This window comes from Ursus arctos, unplaced genomic scaffold (assembly GCF_023065955.2).
Source record: "Ursus arctos isolate Adak ecotype North America unplaced genomic scaffold, UrsArc2.0 scaffold_1, whole genome shotgun sequence".
In the NCBI taxonomy this organism is placed as follows: domain Eukaryota; kingdom Metazoa; phylum Chordata; class Mammalia; order Carnivora; family Ursidae; genus Ursus; species Ursus arctos.
Window position 1 is genome coordinate 38841609 of NW_026622763.1, and position 17771 is coordinate 38859379.

Here is a 17771-nt window from a genome sequence, read left to right on the forward strand (position 1 = left end):
AAGGAGGAAGGAAGAAAGTGATTTGCACTGGTTTGTGGAATTTAATATTCCTGTAAAGGTAATTGTGTGGCTCTTGATAATTCAGCAGTTTAGACTCATCACGACATTTCATCTTCAAGGGCTATTTCAATCTCTCAAATAGATTTTTATTCTACCACTCACACATTCAAGGATGAAAAATGTGCCTCACTGTATTAAATTAAATTACCTTTAAAACTTGCAGCTTTGCTTCAAGCTCTGCTCTTTTGAGAATCATTGTTCCATTAAGAGTCTCTATCCTGTTTTAAGAAAAAAAGGGAGGAGAGGGGGAACAACATGAGTGATTCTTTCAAACAAGCACCATCCTTACGAAGTACTACACACTTGGAGCACAGACTATACTTAAAAGAGCAACATAAATGTTGTGGTTCCCATGGTACTTCAAGTATCTGGACCTAGGCCACATCTTCTGACAATATTCAGGGAAAGGAAATAGAAAAAAACAAAAACAAAAACAAAAATCCCTCAAGAGAGTGGTTGAAAGAAAAGATATTGGTTACCTTGTAAACTGTAGCTCATTTTATACATGCCACTATACGGCAATGAGTATCCTTTTCTATTGGAATTTATTCTTATGGGCTCTGGCTGAATCACCTATTTCATTCAGTGAATGCTTATTGGCCATTTACTATGTGTCAGACTTCAGACACCGTGCTAAGCATGAGGGGTCCCTCAATGAAAACAACATGTAATAGGGATCTTCAAACAGTGGAATCAACATGCCATTTCTTAGAAAAAGGAAAAGTCCCTTCTTCCCCAGGATTCTAGGAAACTGTATGTCTGTCAATGGCCTTAATTTTGCAGCTAGAACAGCCAGACCCAGACCCGCTATGAGATAATAACCTTCATGTGACTCTCACATCTCAGAACCTTTGATGTTTATAAACTTCAATCCTAGAATTATCAACTTAATAGCGTTCGTGTCTCCCTATACCAAATGCCTTTCTAAAAATCAAAGGACTTGTTCTATCCTGATCCATTTGATTTGTTTTGTGGGCTCACGTTGATGCCTTTATTTTGACTACTGAGTCAGCTATCTGCATAAGATAACAAATTTCATGCGTGAGTCACACACCTAGGCATTTTTAAAATACCGGTTCAAATTCCTTCTGATAAGTAAGCTGTAACTGTTATATTAACATGCAGAAAATGTTCAAGTCATAGTAAAACAATAGCATTCAATATGAAGACCTATTTTTCTCTATTTCTGATAGCATCATTCCCAAGATAATGAGAGGATAATGCAAGCCAGGATGCTGTCTGCTTTCTCATTAGGCATTAGCGAGGTTCCTATGAATCTGTTTCAATAGAGCTCTTCAGGTCCATCTGACCTGCCCGAGCAATGGATGTCTATGTGCAAAGCCGTAGGCATACGTTGGTTGGTCTCTTCAGTATTTAGACAGATGTCTCTCATTTTCCTGATCTCTGATCTCCATCTGTCTCCACCCATTACTCCTTAATTATATCCCTGCATTCTGCCCTCTTCACCCATTTGGAACGTAGCTTTCTGATTCTAACTGCCACCTCTTCCCCTTGGATTCTATATGGCTCCAACCTCATAGATTCAAGTCTCTCTGGAGTAAAGAGCACCCCCATACTCTACGCTGAGCTCCCAAGATCCGCAGAATTGGACTAAGTCCTCTACCATCAGGAGTCATCGTTTAAAACTACTCCTGCACACACCCAGAACATCTTTGAAGTTTTTGACTAGAATCACGGCTGAGCATCCCACGGATTTTCTATTGGCAGCTTGCAGTGAGCAGCTGTGGGGTAGCTGAAGAGAATGGATCCTGGCATCCAGAGCAGGTGGTCAAATCCTCACCCAGTCACTTACTAGATCATTGATCTTCACTTCACCCAATTTAAACTTCAGTCACTTTATCTATAAATAGAAATAAAACTAATCTCACAAGAGGCTGTGAAGAATGAAGGAGGTGATGCAAGACCCACCTTAGTCAGAATAAATCCTGAACTACGTAGCCTGACGAGGCCCGTGCTCTGCCCCCTGGCAAACTCCCTGCCTTCACTTCTTACTCTCCCTAGTCTACCACCCCCTCCCCCCACACTGGTTGTTTCTCTTGCTCTTGGATATGCCAAACCCATTTTGAGACGTCAGAGACCTATCTCTTTGCCTGAAAGGCTTTCAACAGGGGTTCATATGACCATCTCTTCTCTTTATTTAGGTGTCACCTCAGATTTCCCCTCCTCAGAGAAGATCCCTTTCAAAACCCAAGCTACAGTCACAGCCCTCTAACTCAATATTCCATTCCATTCCTTATTTTACTTTCTTAACAGCAGTTATCAATAATCGAAATATCAAAGTTACTTCTTTTGGAGGCTTTCCTTGTCCATCTCCCTCCACAATCAATAAAGCACTACAAGAGTCTTTGCCTATGTCTCTCCTATCGCAAAGCTGGGAACATAGTATTTGCTCAATAAATATCATTTAAATGACTGAGCAAATTCCGTCTTTCAACTATTCACTGAAGTTTCGGGTTCTAAGAATGGTATGGTGGCAAGGTCAGTCAAATCTCTAGCTGAGGAGGCCACTCTACCATCAGGAGGTCTGGAATATTAGCAGGTGTGAGCGTGTGTGCTGCAGGGCAAAGAGGGTTGAGCAGACTTTTTTCTTCCTTGCAAATGGAACACTAGAAAAGGAAAACAATGGGCTTGTGGTATAAGAGTAAAAACTTCAGCCCTTCTGACCTTTCATTTGTTCTAGCTCCAAGATTATATCAACCATGGAAATTGGACCCGTTCCTCTCTGACCAAAGAGAGTGTGTGCCAGTTTCATTGAATTTGACATAAAAAAATAAATTTTCTAAATGCTATCCTTCCCACACAGACATTTGGGCTATTGATGTCCTCTGATTTCAGACGTTGACAGTACATTCAAATTCGAGGAAACCTTGAGAAACAAAAGGGCCTGATAAAGCATGTCTGTACCCAATCCCAAAGCTATGGTGCACTGCCTCCCTTCTTGTGATCCTGAACAAAAAGCCTATTCATTCACTCAACAGGCATTATGAGAGACCGTAACATTTTTGGAGCCTCTACGGGAAGCGGATGGATATTTACGTTAGCAGGTTTCCTGAAGATCTGATCAGGTCAACAACTTGTTTGTGGGTAAAGCCTTCTGTGTTCACGCCATTGATATTTGCAAGGACATCACCTGGGAGATGTCAAGAAAAGTGAGTTGTTACAGTAGTTGCTTAAATAACCCCTCCTGACATGCAACTAAAACAAAATAAGCAAGCCCCAACCCTTAGCAACATAGGGGAGCTAAGAAAATACACAGCAGCAATTGTATCCCAACCTTTGACACCATAAAGTTTTCTTTTCTTGCTATTTAAACAATTCCTAATAGGAGCAAAGTTCCAAATTACCAGTTTGCAGGCCAGCATAGTGTGCTGGGCTGTCCTCCTGGATTTTGCAAATCAGAGTGCACATCTCTGAGGAGCACTGCAGCCTGTAAGTCTGTAAAAATTAAAGTGATACATAATTACTATTCAAAAACTCAAAATCTATGTGTCAAAAAATAAAAGGGTGTCGATTACCTCAAGCAGTATAGTAGGTAAGTACAAAGAACAATTTGGAAAGGCTTTCTTGAATATGAACTGAATCAAAGATACCAATCTGGAAATTCTCTGATGCAATATGTAGCCAGCCCCAACCATTAAAAAAAATGGGGGCGGGGGAGAGGTGCGCTTGCATGGTTCAGTCGGTTGAGCATCTGTCTTCGGCTCAGGTCCTGATCCCAGAGTCCTAGGATCCAGCCCCTTGGACTCCCTGCTCAGTGGGGAGTCTGCTTCTCCCTCTGCCTCCCGCTGCCCGCCCCCAGCCCCCCAGCCCCACCCGTGCTCTCTTTCTCTCTCAAATAAGTAAACAAAATCTTTTTTTTTCTTTAATCCCAGCTTGAGACAGAAAGTAAGATAAGACTGGTTCAAGATTTTGTATGTTCAAGCCTAAGGGACCACCTGATGCTCTCATTATTACATATCTATTAAGAAAAATCAGGTTTCTTGTTTCCCAATGGGATAATACAATAGTAGCTAAAAGCAAAGAGAAAAATCTCTGTGCAGTTCTCCAAGCTAAAGCACTCATTACAGCGGCATATGGAACAGTACACATCCAGGAAGGGAGATATGCCAACAATAATTATTTTAAATCAGAGCTCTGCAAATAATGACAATCTGCCCTGCATTTTTTCAAAAGTACTGTAATTGACGCGATTACTTTCTTGTCTAAGTGCTCTCTGCTAAGCCTGCCCTGAATACTCACCGGTTCATTAGCCACCCAACCAAATTAGAAAAAGTTATGCTTCATCTCTTGCCTCAGTTTGGCAAAAGCAGCTTGGTTTTGTTTTTGTTTTTATTTTTGTGTCAAATTGTACCAAGAATACTGCGTAAATATTGCTAGATAGAGTGGCCCCATGACCTATAACAAACATATTTGTCTTTTTCACACATTTAAGTTATGAAGCCTGGTTCCATTTAGAATCAAAATCAGCACCTGAGTTAAGTAATCTGATTCGTAAAATTAAACCACATTACAGCACTGCTTCCTTGTGGAGAAATTAGTGTCTGATGTTCATTCCTTCTTAATTTACAGAAGTACCGGCTCCAGAACCAGAAGTCAATCATATGCAAGCAACTCCTAGAAACTTGATTTTGTTAACATCTAAGGAATTTCTATGCTTTCGGCAAGGCATTTTGAATCCCCATATCGTAAAGGTAGAAGGGACCTTTTAAAGATCATTTAATATACTTTCCATCTTTGGCAGAGACCTCTTGTACAGCTTTTCTGCCAGGCAGTCTTCTTGCTAGAGCCTGGACCCTTCCAGGAATCGGAAGGTGATCCAGTTCATGTGCTCCATGAACCAAAGCTCTAACAGTCACTCCTTTGGGAAACCACTGTTACAATTCTTACTAGCGGGAAGCATCCCTCCAGGTCCAGTGACCAAAGTGAGTTCAGGGAGGGGGGAAACATGTTGATTTGCACTGCCGGCCTCTACGTTCGCAAGCAGTGCAAAATGTGTGGGTTGGGGATAGAGAAGAAAAGGCAGAGGTCCCAAAATTATGGATAGAAATAGTCAAATATTTTCCTCTCTCTCACCCAGTCTTCTGGGTCCCATTTTTAGAAGCCAGTGATAGAACAATCCCCTGCGTTTCTTAGAGCTACGAAAGTCCCACTGCCCTCTTGCAGGCCCAGTGACCTTCACGCTAATGCTTGCCATTGGCTGATCTGCTGGTACCGGGCACGTTACTAAGTACTTTGTAAGATGTGTTATTTCTTTTGAACGTCCTAAAAACCCCACAAGACAGCACTGGGAGAACATGAACTTGGTATGTATGAATCCAACGTTTGTCTTGCTGCCACCCCGTGTCATTCTCACTCGCAGGATAAAACCAGCACCCACGGAAATCCACGGAGGAGATGGACTTGTTTCTCTCCCAACACGCCCTTCACTCGGGGGACCAGGACCCAAATACGCGTTAACAATGGGCACGCAATAGGGGTACCTGAGGCTATCTGGTCTTCAAAAAGTTCCCAGGGCATTTCCCCTCTTTGGGGACCACTGCAAATCTTAGGAGAACTGAAGAATAGATTATGGGGCGGAGCTGGCAATGGAAAGCACACACTCAATGGGAACTGGCAGAGCCTCGGTTGCAGCTTCACTGGTGCGTGCTGCAGTTCCGAAGGAAATCATGAGCTCGTGGGCATCTACAAAAGTTCAAGGGGCGGCAGCCTGCTGTCCACTACTGACAGTTTTGACTCTTTTTTTTTTTTTTTTTTGGATTTTTTTGGGGGATTTTTAAAAATGTTTTTTTATTATATTATGTTAGTCACCATACAGTACATCCCTGGTTTTTGATGTAAAGTTCGGTGATTCATTAGTTGCGTATAACACCCAGTGCACCATGCAATACGTGCCCTCCCCACCACCCATCACCAGCCTATCCCATTCCCCCACGCCCTCCCCTCTGAAGCCCCCAGTCTGTTTCTCAGAGTCCATAGTCTCTCATGCTTCATTCCCCCTTCTGATTACCCCCCCTTCCTTATCCCTTTCTTCTCCTACCGGTCTTCCTAGTTCTTATGTTCCATAGATGAGAGAAACCATATGATGAGTTTTGACTCTTGCATTCATGGTATGGGGGAGAAACACAACAGTGAGCATATCACAGAAGAGTGAGAGAAAACATCCCCATCGGTTGCATGAAATAGGGTAAGTGAGTCGTCAATATCCTGTTTCCAGTGGCAACGGCTACGCATCCTGTGGATAGCAGTCATTTAAAAAGGAGCAGTCCCAAAAAGCTGCAGTGTCTCCACAACAGAAAGGGAATGTTTCGTGTGAATGGGAATAATAAGTGAGAGTACTATGCTGCTAAAACCTGATAAAAAATTATAAATTTCACCAAATTTAAAAGTAGAATAGTTCAGAAACTAAAAAGTATCTTTCTTCCTCCTATAGTCTTCTCCCTATTCAGTATACTAGAGTTCCATTTTGTTTCTTTATTCAGAAAGCATGTTTTACTTGGCAGCTTCCTATTCCTAATCTTCAAATATACACCGACTATCCAATCTGGGGATTGATATTCAGTCACCAAAGTTTTCTAAAAGCAGCACCAAAGCTAAGACCTAAAAGCTGATGTGCAGTGTTTAAGAGTATGATTATGCAAAGACATCTAAAAGAAATGCAAAAAATGTGATGGAAGAAAAAAACCCAATAATACTTAACTTATTACTGTTGCACTTAACTGGACTAGACTTCATTTGACCTTACTCACCATCTTTATAAACATGGCCACAAAAGAGCAGAGAGCAAATGAGAAATGAAATTCTTAGGCTATTAGAAATAGAAACCTATAAAGACTCTTAGAAACTCCTAGAGCATGAGACAATATGCAAGTAGACACAACTGTTCTAAAATGTTTCAAATAATAATTATAAGGTGTTGTCATTAAGAAAAAAGTCCAGGGGTGCCTGGGTGGCTCAGCCGGTTAAGCCTCTGACTCTTGGTTTCAGCTCAGGTCATGATCTCAGAGTCCTGAGATCAAGTCCCACATGGGGCTCCGTGCTCAGTGTGCTCTCTGTCTCTGTCCCTCTCTTTCAAAATAAATAAATAAATCTAAGAAAAAAAAAGAGAAAAAAGTCCAAAGTCCTTCATCATATCTGAGAGGAAACTTTAGTATTTCAAAATGTAACAGGAGTTATATATGAATACACACTATCCCATACACACAAATCTACATGCTTTCAAGTATTTCTTGAATACCAAAGCATAGATTTGAAATCTGATATACAGTATAAAAATGATCATGCAAAACACATCTGAAATGCAAATATATAAAAATGCACATCTGTAAAGAGTATTTCACTTTCTTGAGACCTGGCTGATACCAAGTATTTCTGATCAGTCTCAGACTTACAGGAAAACTAAAGCAATTAAGAACAAGGAGCTGAGCATGTCTCAAGGCTTTTCTTTTAATTGCTTCAGTGTTTTCTTTCCTTGATGGTACCTAGCATACTGAAAAACTACCCCAAACAAACCACAGCACATTGAAGAAAAGTCACAGTGTTCATTATTCTTTAATCCTGACTTCATGCTTTCCTTGCAAATATCACACTACCAGCACCACTTTTTTCCTTAAAAGTCTGAAAAATTGAAAATTGCCCACCTGAATTTCAAATCCAAACGTTCCATTATCTTGTTTTTCCACAGTAACGAGCTTTCTGTAATAAAAAATTAAAAATATGCGTGAAGATCAGAGTATCACATTTGGCACATTCTTATCATGAAATAACTGTCACAATTACAGATGGTTAACATTCAGGTAAACTATATGTAAGAATATGTGTGTCTGTGTCTGGGGGGGGGGTGCGGGGAGTGCATGCTAGTGGGAGACCAAAAAATACATGAATTTCTTTACCTTTGAGACCAGGAAAAGTCCCCTAAAGAACTTGATCTCGTCAAAGCAAGCTGAAAAATACAACAAGCACACAGTTATCAAAAGGTCCTAAGACACATTCATAAAATGTTCTAAATCACAAAGGACTTTGTTCTTTATCACCTTCTTTGGCCCAGGTCTAGGAAATTGTTACGTAAAGGTAGTAATTTCCATTCTCTATTGGTAGCAAAGGAGAGCCGGGAAAGGGAACGTTCAAGCATTAAAAGGCTAAAAGAGGCTCAGATAATAATACACCCTAGCAAAAGAGTTCGTGTAATGTGGCAAAACTCCAAAGCTTCCAAAAAGAATGTCATATCTAATCTGTATTTAAAATAGCCCCTGAAAGATTAACCAGAGCAATTTATAATCGCATGGAAATTCAAAGAAAACACCACCCGTAGAATGGCATATAAAACCCAAATACTTGGTAGTTTTTTGAGATACTGATGAAATGACTGTATTTATTATAATAGTTCAATATGTTACTGTTTTTAGCAGGGTAAAATAATCTGTACAGAAGCACAACAGGTGAAACCAGGGACTCAAAACCTCAATTCCTTTTTATGATTTCTTTTTGCAATAGTTTTGGAAAAGTGCGATGGGACTTACAGCCAAGAAAGGAAAGGAACATCAGAATGGTATGAACAGTATGAATACTACCATCTTCACCCCCCTACATCTTTGGAAAAAAGATCATATAAACATAAACTTCCAGGATATATTCTACCCTTATAAATAGGAAAAATAAGCAAAAGCAGCATCTTGTTTTTCAGGTGATTGCTGTGAGTTTGTGTGTGTTTTTATTTTATTCCTTTAGGAATTAACCCAAGTTAATTAGACCTTTCTCAAGTCTTGGTCCAGGGGCCCAAAATGTCAGCTTATGGTACTAGCTAACCCACCGTGTTTCACCGTCAATCTGATGTACTTGTCATCTATCAGTGAATACATTAAAAAATGTCAGGAGATCAGCATATAGTCTAAACAAATGCAAGTAAGACAAATAGAGGATGAAATCAGGAGAAAACACATAAAAGAAATTAATGCACAAACAAAATCCTTATTAAGGCATTTGTTAGGAGAGAAGCCTATATCACTGTTAATGAATTTGAATTACCAAGTACCAAATGCCAGCATTTTCACAAACTTTCTGGAATGGCTCAGTGTTCAGAATTCGCCTGTTGATCAGTAAAGCTACTGAAAGAAGAGCTGATCTCTCATTGATTTGATGTAAATTAATTACATGTTGTAATTCCTTGTCTTTTCAGTTCTGGACCTCAAGCCATTTATATCATCCTGAGAACTGCAATAGGAAGGCTCAGACCTAAAACGATTCTCTAGATTTGCTAAAAAGCATTTATTTTCAATTTGTAAGGACTAACTGTAGAAGGCCTCTAACAATTTGCATGGTTTATTTCAGCCTGTTTTGTCCTACCTACCACAAACATGGGCGGGGACCACTCAGCTATGCAAGAGGGCCACCTTCTTACGGAGGAGACTGATAAACTTGACATTCCCAAGCATTCTCATCTCTCTGGCATACTGCTCACATTATCTTAATCTGTTTTCATTATCTGTATCTGCCTGGCTTTTACCCTTATTTCCGATCTTAAGGTATTTAGGTAGGTCATATCTACTTCTGTTATCTGTTATCGTAACTAGGGCTTCTATTTAAAAAATAATACTCTTACAATCAATATTCATCGTATTATTCATATAGTCATTCATGTGGAAACATATATTTGTGTTTATATAAAGGGTATGCTGGATCAAATACCTCACTTCTGTGCATAATTACTGGTATCCTTTGGGCCTCCTGGAATGTACTTGTTTTACTTTCTACACCCCCCCCCCCCCCCCCACCGCGCCCCAGTGCAGGGCCTGGAATAGAGTGGAAACTTACATATAGCTAAAGAGACAAACAGAAGTAAACTACTAGACACCAATTTAAGTAACTAAATAGTGGTGAAAGATCAAATTCAGGAGGAATGTGTTAAAATGCTTTTCAACTTTGTCCTTCAGAAAATCTCAAGGGTAATCATTAAAAATATAAAATTAAATTTAAAAAATCCAAAACATGTGGCAACATTAAAAATGAAAATCAAACAAACAAAAAAAAATAGCATAAAAAAAATCTCAATCCAAAACCAAGAAGAACCATAGAGAAAGGACTAATAGAAAGCAAAGGAAGTTAGTAATGCCTTAATACATAACTGCCAAATGAATAAATGGTAGCAAGAATTAATGAGTTATTAAAATGTCCAACCTATCCTCAGCAATTCTAAATGGCCTTTTGCCAGGCAAATAATCAGGGCATTGATGGGAACCTCAAGATTCCATCTGGTCCACCTGCAACTTGCCTTCTAAATAGAAAAACATTCTATTTAAATTCAAATCTAATATCTTTTAAGTCCACAAGACAAATCTAAGATCTCCACACAGAAGGAAACTGCCACACCTTTCCTTTGCTAACCTTTCTATCTAGCTAATTGACTAGTTGAAAATATTTGCCTAGCACAACGTGAGACGCATGGCAGAGACTCAGTTCCTGTGGACTGACTGATTGGGGTTATCAGTGACACACACAAAAATCAGACTAAGTCAAATTATAGATTAGTTTCTACTCTGGGTGAGCGATGAACCTCTCTTAGGCACCTAATATTTAAATTAAAAAGAATTTAAATAAATTAGGCACCATCAAATTCTCTGACACGTGCCACATCTTGACACAAAGCCTACTTGTCTTTGATCTGGGCTGTCAGACTCAGGCAATGCAGAAAGGAACGTTCTCAGGGTTCAACCTTGCTCACACACCAAACTATCTGCCGAAGTGGGAAGAAGTATGCCTAAGGCCTTATGGAAGGTCTCACGCTTTGGCAAATGTTTTGCCCGCAGCCCTCCTCCTTGAGTGGAGCGGTCCTGTTCTGGAATCTCACCAGTGGGGGCCGTGCTCCCGAATGCACTCCCAGCCAGATCCTTTTCTCAGGGTTACAGTGATGGCACCGAGGCGCACGAGTAAGGAACGGGTGTGTGATGAACAGCATATGCTGGCAACAGCTGTCTTTTATTACACATTATCTAATATGAGAAATCTAGGTTTGGCAATTTGGCAGGCCTGCAAACTACACATTCAATTACCATCGCTGATGAGACAAAGCTCCTTAACCCATTGCTGCCACTGATAGAAAGATGCCTGGGGTTGAGCTCATGATTCTTCTTCTTTTGTTTTTAGTCAGATGACTTAAAAGATCAGGCATGAATATTCAAAACGTAATTTTCGCTGCCATGCAGTGATTCACAGTGTCCCTCTTTACTAGGACACCAAGACCAAATATTTCAGCTGTCAGTTTGCAAAAGATAGGGGTCATCTGTAGCTCAGCCAGAGAGCCCGCAGGCTGGGAGGAGCTCCAAGTTCGATACTGTAGCCACTTCTGCTGCTAAGTAACAGATTGTTACTTCCTGGTCCCCACTCAGCGGACTCATTTCCTGAAAACATTGGGGGTGGGGAGAGGATACTTACTAACAGAGAAGGTGTTTCTTTTGTTTTTATTGTGTCAAAAGTCCACAAATTATGTGCCCTGCTCACTTTGGAGCCCCTGCCTCCCTTCTCCCTGATTCTTCCATGAATTTAGCTTTTTTTCCGTTTCCCTTTTAAGCCAGGAGCCTTGGGATAGCAGGGCTCTCCAGACTATTCTAAGATACTTGCTTAATGGAGTTGACTTCAGTTTCCTAACTTGTACGTGCCCTTAAGGAACCCAAGTCAATGTCGCAGCTTCCTAAGAAAGTCTCATTGTGGATTCAAGAGCTTCTTTTCCAAGAAAAATTGTGGGCTACTGATTCCAAGCGTGTCACAATATGGATTAGAGGATGCTTTTTGAATTCATTTGTCGTGAAATTAATACAGTTTTCTACCTAAAGTATTTCCTAAATGATCAAAACACCTTGTTGCAGTTAGGAACACTTGGGAGCTTTGGTAACAGATGGGTGTGTGACCAGAAATCAGGTGAAACTCCTAAAGGGCGGATTCCAGCCCAGAAGTACACGCATTACAAAATTCTGCATCTGAACTTTTAAGTGAAATCCCCGTTTCAGAAGCTGCCTATTAAGCAATTAATTCGATAACCCAAAGACTGTCAGGCAGAGACAGTCTGTGGTACCACTGAGGCATGTTCCGGCTTCTCGCCTCCCCTGGCTCTCATTACAGCTTTTGGTGAATCCTGCCTTCCAAACGCAACCTACTACCCTCAGCCGAGTGGCCCATCAGGTACAATCCTCTGGCATCATCACATTTATAAAGCCTCTCTTATTTTCTCCTGTCTCCTTCCCACCGTGTTTTCCATTGCAGGGATTCCCCCCCACCCCCCCACCAAACTATGTTCAGAAGTAGAAGCTTTACTGTGTGTCTGTCACCTCCTATAAATACAGGTATGGAGATAATATGCACACAGAAGTCTATTTTTAAGCAATTCCGAGTGTAAACACCCAAATGCTTCTAAAGATTAATCTGAAACTACAGGCTCACCAGATACAGCTTTGCAGAAGCCAAAGCCAACAATAACGAGAAGTATGAATTGTTGACGTCAGCCCTGAAAGTGTTGAAAATAACAGTGGGCAGAGAAACACCTGCTCATGGGATTGCCTCACAGCGATCTTGTTGCCTGCAATTCAGTCGGTGCCAAATGGGTGATTATTCTCTAAAAACCACTTAAAAGAAATGAACATCCATTTGGAAAATTCTGAAATGTTGGGATAAACTTGCATCAAGTCTCATTGATGATAATTGTACAGAATCCTAAGTATCATGTAAAAGAGGTTTTGTTTTGCTTTTTTTTTTCCTTACAGTAATTCTCACAACAGGAAGAAAAAGCTGTTTGAGTAGGAGTTTACTATGGGAAAGAACATGAGAAAAGGGAGAAGACACGACCTAAAAAGATGAGAACAGCAGATAAATTCATCGGTGCGGGAGTGTGTGCGTGTCTATGTTCACGTGTAGATGTTCTATACATCTGCACCATGCGTGCGTTTCATCGGCCTCCATCCCTCTCATAATCCCCTTCCAGTAGCCTCCCTCTGACTGCCTCCTCTTAGTCCAGCTGTCTTCACCCACGCTTCAAACCAAGGTGACACCTCCATCTTCACTGCCTTTCACATCCCAGTCTCTGGGGCTCCTCTCCATTCCATCCATTTCCTCTTTCTCCAGCTACTGCAAATGTTGCTCCCTCGCCACTCGTCCCTACCCACTAACCGACACACCACACGTTTAGAGTGAGGTTCCTAAAACCCTCTCCTACTCAAACACGCCCAGTGGCTCCCTGTGCTGGTCAAATGACTGCTTCCTTGGGGGAAATGTTCAAGTGTTTCATAAAGCAGCCCAGCTCCGAGGTTCCTCACCACCCCCCCCAGACACTTACTGGGTCCTCCGGAAACAATAATGTGCTGTTACCTCAATGTGCCCTAAAGGCCCCGAGATCTGTGCCTTGGCATTAATTATTGCCTTGCTCAGGAATACCCTTCAATAACTGGAATATCTCTCCTTCAAGGTTATATTGAAAGGCATGTCCTTGCATTAGAGCATTTATGTTGTATAATGCCTATTCGTTCTGCCTACTGAATTTTTAACCCTACAAGGCCAGGAAATGTGTTCTCATCTCTGTACCTCCTACACTGCTCTCGGAAACCTGAATAAAGATCTTGGTGCTTCCCACAGCTGCTTTATTTCCAGGCTAGTAGTAAATTGATAGAAATGTTCATCATTTGATTAAGCTTAATGTCATAAAAGCATTTGGGATTTAAAAAGATCAAAAATCCAAACCATGGCAAATTATGCCCTTATCTTCATTGTGAAAAATAATGAGGAATCAGCCATATACATCACTGAGAAAAGATCACGACTCTCCCTCTATGCTCTAACTCTCTAATCCTGAAATCAGAAGGCTTAAGAGGAGCCCATGATGTGCACTAGGACTTAAGGGCAAAACTTCATGCTTTAAAGCAATTCTAATTCTAAATTCAGAGACGTACTTGGAGCATGAGAGCGCGTGATATAACCAAAACCCGAAGAGGTTAAAAAATTGTTTTAAAAATTGGAAATTATAGAATGAAAGAAACTAACTCAGCTGGACATGGATTTTTCCAAATAAGGTTTCATCTCTAGGGAAATACCTTGCAGTAAAAATAAAAACGACAGCATAATTATTGAGCACATAGCACATGTCAGTCACTGTGTTAAGCACTGCACACTTCCTCACTTAAGCCACAGAAGAGCTCCTTAGGGTGGTTCTGTTGTTATCTCCATTATAGAAAAAAGAAAACTAAATCTCAGAGGGGCAAGTGACTTGCCCAAGGTCCCACAGCTGGGAAGTGGGTGAGCTGGTATTCAATCAGCCATTCACTTATCTAATAAAAGCCTTAATTCCCAATAGCATTAGGAATGTGCCTGTGCCCCAGCACTGAAAATAATTTAGTCAACAAAATTTGTCCCGAAGAAAAAGCACTCTTCTTGGATTGGAAATGATTATCAAGGAGTGAAGCCAGGAGGGAAGGAATCAATGAGACACATGCAGGGGGGAAAAGATCAATAATTCTCAAACTGGCCATGTCTATATGCACTAAGTTCGATGTGCTTAATGATTTTCATTTTACCTCGACACCTCTTCAAATGAGGAAAACAATCTTCTTTAAAGTTTTGCCTTGACAAAAATTTTTATTATGGTCTTAAATCTTTTGGACTAGTCCGTAAACTCTCTGGACTCCTTGTCTCCTTCCTCGCCCATACTCTTAGTGACTAATTCCAAAGCCTCTAAAATACAATTTCCGTGTGAAGCCAGACAAACATATCAATGCTGCTCTCAAGAGAACAGGAACAGTCTGAAAGTACAAGACAGTAATCATACCTGCTTTCTTCCCCGAGGCAGAGTAGCCACGGTGTCTGCCAGCATTTGAATCCTTCTATTATCATCCATTCGGAAGCTGCCGGTGAGTGGGGAGTAAGAGCTATACGCGGGAGCAGCCCAGTAGTCCACCAAGCTGCCATTGCTGCTCTGTCGCGTGAGCCTTTGTAAGGACATTGTGAGGAAAGGTTACTCCAGCTTGCACATGGTCGAGTGGCCTTGCAGGATGGGGGAAGCTAAAAGTCTAACTCTCTGACAAGGAATCAAAAGTAGCAAAGCAGAAAGAGCCCATGTGACTTCTGTGGTTTTAGGTACTTGTTACACAAACCCTATCTTGCAGTGCACTCCCATTTCTCAATGCTTTTTTCTTTAAGCCCCTGGGAGAAACTAGCTTTACCATTAAAAAAAACCATCAACTTATTTTTTTTCCTCTTTCAAACAGCCAGAACTCTCATGCTTTTATGTTCTACGGCAAGTTGTGTTCAAAGCACCATCTGCCTTTTTTTTTTTTTTTTAAAGGAAGAAAGAAAAATCTCCCCAAGTGCTGCCATGTGTTACGCACGCATTGTCCTACTCACTGTGGGCAGTGCGGTGTCCAAGTCAGGGTATGCAGACGCTCAGTTCTTGTGGCTATGAGCAAGAATTACAGGGTCCGGTCATAATGTCTGTCGTGAAGTCCTTGTAATGTTCTTTCCCTGAAGTACACCCTAGCTCATTAATGTTCATCAAAAGGACATTATATCTGCCACTGGGGCTGTAACCGTTCAGCATTCTTCTGGTTTCCCTTCTACTACTTTGTCCTAACTAAAATGATCCATCATCTTTACAAGGAACAATGGGAAGAGAAGACTAGCTCACTCAGAGCTCAAAGTTGACCCCACCTTAGATAGGACTTTGTTGCAGAGTCAGCGTGTGGTCCTGGGGGAGGAATGGAAAGGACAGGAAGGTGTCCTGCTAACCAGGGTGACCCAAGAATGTTACCTGTTTGGTGCCTGCATGCTCAGATGGGCCAAGGGCACCATCGGGATATACACAAGATCACAGATACTTTTTTCAGGGGGGAGCTGGGACACGTAGTTTCGAGAGAACTGGTTTCAGAGGAGGAGCAGGGGATGTAAGTAGAGGAAAGAATCAAAACAAAAATCAAAAAGAGAAGTTTTAATTACTACAAAAAGTCAACTGTGATTTTGAAGGTCAAGAGTAGAATGCAAAGGAGTTAGAAAATTTTGAACTAAAATGGAAGTCGAGGCGAATTCAGCTCAGCAGAACCTGAGAAATATAAATGGTAAAATCTTCTGAGTTAGCAGTTCTTCAAGAGATACGACTACTTCAGAAATTTTTAAAACCTGATCACAGCATAATTCACTATAATTGGAATTGGATTATGACAGGAACAAGATGATGTCTCTAGAAACAAAAATATCTAAATCAGGGATTATAAACGGATTTGCCTTCAGGGGCCAGGTGGGTAAAATAATATAATGTCAATGTGTAAAACGAAAGAGAGTGGTAGAGACTTTGGCAAATAAATAGTATGTCAGTTATGAAAACATTTATGTAGTGTGTGTGTGGGCGAGTGAGAGAGAGAGAGAGAGATTTTAAAACATCTCTAGGCTGTGAGGTACATGATTTAAATCCACACTATTAATTGAGGATAGCAGTCCACCTGTCCCCTAGGAATTTTATGAAGTTAGGTAAATATTTTAATATTTCAAAATGTCAGGTGGAAATTATACTTTTGCCTGATATAAGGCCATATAGGCCAACTGACAACCAAGTGTGATGGATGGATGCTAAAATTCTATCAGTTTAGTGTGTTATACTGATCTTAAGCCAATATAAATTCCAGAAGTCTATTATTAAATTAAGAAATTGGAAAATAATTTTTTTTTTACTTAATTTATGAAATGTGTTTAAGAAGTAGAATCTTCCAAATCAGGAGATCCATGGCTATACAGCCAGAGACAAAGGCAGATCTGACATTCAGCCAGGACGTACCAGTATGGCCACATTTGTTAATTATATATTTAGGACCTGGTCTAGTTTGGCCGGTTCCCTGTTCTGATTGTTAAAGTCTGTGTCATAACAGTTATTAAATATTTTGAATAACATCCCTGATTATAAAATGTGGGGAAACACTAATCTTTTCATACAAATATGACTTCAAGCCTCAAACCCCTGATACACAAAAGTGTTCTACTATTTACAACTTCTTTTTTCCATAGAATTTACCTCAGGACAGTTACACTATTCTGAACTCTCTTCCTCTTCATCCTCCCCTTTATTTTATAAAGGTGATTCTGACAGTGAATCAGATCAAGTTATCTACCTACTCAAAAGATTTCAGAAATGCCTCATTGTTCATAAAATAAAATAAAATAAACTTTTAAAAATTGCACTTCTTGTCTAATTTCATTCCCTGAAATGTCATATCATTTTTTTTTTCAGATCTTTCTTTTGAGACTTAACATATTATACTTAAATTATACCTTGAAAGCAAGGGCCATTTTGTATCTTTGAATTTACATTCACGTCCTATGTGTAGAAAGTATTCAAGAAATGTTTAGCGTTTTTTGTTGTTGTTGTTTTTAAGATTTATTTATTTGAGAGAGAAAGAGAGAGAGAGCATGCGAGCAGGGGCAGAGGAAGAGAGAAAAGCAGACTGCCTTGTTGAGCGGGGAGCACGACGCAGGGCTAGAAATGTTTGTTAATTTAAAAAAAGGGCAGGGAAGTCGATATTTAATAAAATGTATTAAATAATATTCTTCTAAAGCATCAAAGAAGAAAAATTAAACTAGTAGAAAATGTTTGTATTACACACCCATATTCCAAAGTACCACAATCTGAGGCACTCTGTAAGGAGTAATCTGAGAGAAGTGGAAAGATTAATGTCTCT

General features: G+C 40.3%; 1 protein-coding gene across 7 annotated transcripts in view; it reads right to left on the minus strand.

Moving 5' to 3' along the window:
* CYTIP (cytohesin 1 interacting protein) overlaps positions 1-17771 on the minus strand; it is a 69916-nt gene that overhangs the window by 15792 nt on the left and 36353 nt on the right. For 3 of the 7 annotated variants that reach the window (XM_057317901.1, XM_044381560.3, XM_057317903.1), the window contains 7 exons: positions 15454-15505; positions 14879-15038; positions 7971-8020; positions 7719-7773; positions 3426-3516; positions 3118-3211; positions 209-278 (listed from right to left, as the gene is read on the minus strand). In XM_057317901.1, coding sequence (XP_057173884.1) covers positions 209-278; positions 3118-3211; positions 3426-3516; positions 7719-7773; positions 7971-8020; positions 14879-14947 — 429 coding nt within the window. In that variant the 5' untranslated portion in view covers positions 14948-15038; positions 15454-15505. Of the gene's footprint in view, positions 1-208; positions 279-3117; positions 3212-3425; positions 3517-7718; positions 7774-7970; positions 8021-14878; positions 15282-15453; positions 15506-17771 lie in introns of those variants that run through there. The other 4 variants (XM_048214347.2, XM_026492764.4, XM_057317907.1 and 1 more) reach the window with 3 other exon arrangements.